General features: G+C 33.1%; 1 protein-coding gene across 1 annotated transcript; it reads right to left on the bottom strand.

Moving 5' to 3' along the window:
* Positions 1-354: 354 nt before the first annotated feature.
* LOC106126080 (lopap-like) lies at positions 355-2739 on the bottom strand. Its single transcript, XM_013323546.1, has 4 exons — positions 2579-2739; positions 1645-1879; positions 878-979; positions 355-570 (listed from the first exon to the last, which is right to left on the bottom strand). Exons 1-4 carry the CDS (start codon positions 2696-2698, stop codon positions 380-382), a joined length of 648 nt encoding a protein of 215 aa, XP_013179000.1. The 5' UTR covers positions 2699-2739; the 3' UTR covers positions 355-379.
* Positions 2740-3186: the final 447 nt, after the last annotated feature.

The raw sequence follows: 3186 nt of genomic DNA, 5'->3' as shown, positions 1-3186 counted from the left end.
GTGCTTCAAAATATTGAAAAATGTACACATCAATGGACAGCTCATTTTAATGCGAAAGATGTTATAGATGAAGAAAACAATGAATTGTGATTTACTTTGAACAAATTAATAAATAACTCATAAAAGAAATAACTGTTCGTTTCTTGAATCTATTCCTTCCTTCCTAAACTTTCTTTTACCTTAACAATGATGGAAGAAAGTGCATATGTAAATCTAACACATTGGTATATGTCAAGATTCGAACTCTGGACCTGCAGATTACAAGTTAAGCGCTCAACACCTGAGCCACTGATTACAATATGCAATTAGTTAATGATATAATGGTTTAAAAAGGCTAAGAAGTAAACAATTATATGTTTTCAAATTATTTAATATTTGTTTATATTGGAACAGAGAATCTGAAAGTCCTAGGATCCGTGGCCTGAGATTCGTAATATTTGGGCGAACATTTTGACCAACTTTCCTTCACCAAGTTATTCGTGTTGATACCAAGTTGTGTCAGAGGTTTCTGAGCCAACTCTTTAGATACATCATTTAATGTCGGATTGCGAGACAGGATCCATATATAAACTGAAAGAAAATGTACATACTTTAACTTTCGCACAAAAAAGATGGCCTCAGCGTAGCTCTAATATGTGAAATCTTCACTCAGAGACACCCTTAGCGGTTGTTTAATTCCTTTGAATGTGGCAGTAACGATTGGTACATGCCCGCGCCCGCGTCCTCTTGTATGTATGTATTAACAAGCAATTAGGCTAGGCTACCTCGTGAACTCTACAATATTCAAGCTTCCTATTAATTTGAAATGGTTAGAATGTTATTAAACAATTTTCTTAATTAGTAAATATTAAGTTAAAAAATAAAATTATTTACTTACTGAAGTGTTTGTTTATCAAAGGACTGTATTGACAAGTGTATAAAGTCGCGTAATATTTGTAATTAGTTGCCAAAACTTGGAATGGGTACCTTCTTACTTTCACTGAAAATATTGTAAATTAATATTGACATCATCAGCTTACTATATGTCCCCACCGAAGGACTCGGAGCCTATCCTAAGTTAAGGGTGGCTAGGCCATAGTCAACCACGCTGGCCAAGTGCGGGTTAGTTGACTGCACACATATCTTTGAATTTCTTCACAGATATGTGCTGGTTGCATCACGATGTTTTCCTTCACCGTAAAAACGTCGGATAAATGTACATATGTAAATCGGAAATCGAAAAACACATTGGTACATGGTGGGATTCGAACCCACGACCTGCAGATTGCAAGTAAATTGCTTGAGGAGAGCCACCGACGCTTTTATAGTAAATTAATGTTAGTAATTTTGAAAACTTTTTGTTATACGTTGACCTAGTTTTCTTTAGGAAAATAATTGGGATGTTAAGATGTCCTATTTCTTCTCACCATTTGTAGAAGCTTTTTGTAAAAAAGCATAATATTTAATAACCTAAACTTAATTAAACCTAAAAAAAATCAAACTGACTGGCAGAGACTAATAGATGAAATAGCGTCATCTGTTGGTTGCATTTTAAAACAAAGATTTTAAAAAATTCGAATTTTTAGCTATGAAAAAATTTATGGCCAGTTACATTTTTTTCGTTTTTTCGCTAATTTTTTAGAATTCTGTTTATATTATACTTACATCTTCTTGGTGCATTTTCAAACGTGAAAGTTAATTCAAAATCAGATGAAGCTCCATTTTTGGGCGAAACAAGCTTCAGTTGACCAATACTTTGTCGATGGAAAAGGCCACGATCAACTCTCGAGATGTTGACATAAATCCCACTTGGTTTGTATAATAATTCAACTGTAGAACAATTGTTCAAAAGTTGACCATCGCTAGAATAATGATAGGCCTGGTACCAGGTTTTACCAAACTGAAATATAAGAAAATTTATTCAAAATCCAGATTTATAATGGATTTAAAATATTAGTTTAAACATAAGATAAATATAGCTTGCTAAACACACAATACAATATTTACAGAGAGAAAAGGGTTAAATCTCTTATAGGCATATCGATAGAAACTGGTATATTAAAAACATAATTTTTATATCTACCTAAACTAAACATGAATCAGATTTCACCAATATGATCATACTAGTCATCGCCCGCAATTGCGTCCGCTCGAAATAAAAAAAAATAATTGGTAGCATATATGTTTATCAAAGCTATGTTCTTAATCTATGCCAAGTTTGGCCGTAAGCCATGTAACCGTTCTGGATACCTTCTCACAAACTTCAATCTATCCAATTCCATTAAATTATTCAAACTTTCGTGAGACATTATACAAAACTGATATAAACACGGCTAAACACTCACGTATATTCGACCGGTGGCGGCACCGACTAGTTTCGAGCCCATCGGGGGCCCTTCATCAGGATAAGTGGTACTGGTATTATTATAAGAGCGCAGGCACGCAGTGAACGACGGGCCGCGTCCGCGAAATAATACGAGTAGTACGAAGAATATAAGTGAGTGTTAAGCCGTGTTTATATATCAGTTTATCCAATTCCATTTATAATATTACTAAGATTTAGTAATTTCCTCAAAAACATAACAGAAAATGTACAAACCTCTTCCAAACTAAAATTTTCCTGTAATGTCACATTCTCAGGACAATTTCCTGGTAAGGTAAAATAACTGTACACGCACTCAAAATAAATTAAAAATAGAATAGTTTGAAATGTTTTCATTTTGATAAATGTCTTCTTCTCATCGACTTTCGTCACATAATCAGAGAGAATTCTTAAATTGTTATTAAATAGAAGTTAAAGGTTATCTTAATGTTTACTTGATATAAAATAATATATTAATTCCAGTGAACAACTATTAAGATATCCAAGCTAAATATAATTTTAAACAGGAAAATTAATCTATATTAATATGCAAGTGTAACGTTTTCTTTCTTTAGGATAAACTTAAAATACTGCGAAGATTAAAAAAAAATCTTTTACTAATGAAATATTTCTGTCATCCATACATCTCTATCAGGCGTCATGTCTAATTTCAAATCCATCTTATGCAACAAGGCACTGGCTTACTTGTTCAGCCACAAGACGAACACTGCTGGGCATGAACGGGAGAACGAGGCATGCAAAAAAATAATTAGAAATTCTGGGAAAGAAAAAGTTTTGGTAATTATTTTCGATAATTGTATTCCAGTAGCGGTTGCTTATGTAAA

This window comes from Papilio xuthus, unplaced genomic scaffold (genome assembly GCF_000836235.2).
Source record: "Papilio xuthus unplaced genomic scaffold, Pxut_1.1 DF825111.1, whole genome shotgun sequence".
Taxonomy (NCBI): Eukaryota; Metazoa; Arthropoda; class Insecta; order Lepidoptera; family Papilionidae; genus Papilio; species Papilio xuthus.
The sequence above is the reverse complement of the archived record's forward strand: the minus strand, read 5'-3'. Positions and strand labels throughout refer to the sequence as shown.

Excerpts from the sequence above, each read along its gene's own strand:
- LOC106126080 (XM_013323546.1), bottom strand. The coding sequence starts at position 2,698 with ATGAAAACATTTCAAACTATTCTATTTTTAATTTATTTTGAGTGCGTG. Across the intron at positions 1,880-2,578 it reads AAAATTTTAGTTTGGAAGAG|TTTGGTAAAACCTGGTACCA; the intron begins GTTTGTACATTT and ends CTTATATTTCAG. Across the intron at positions 980-1,644 it reads TGAAAATGCACCAAGAAGAT|TGAAAGTAAGAAGGTACCCA; the intron begins GTAAGTATAATA and ends CAATATTTTCAG.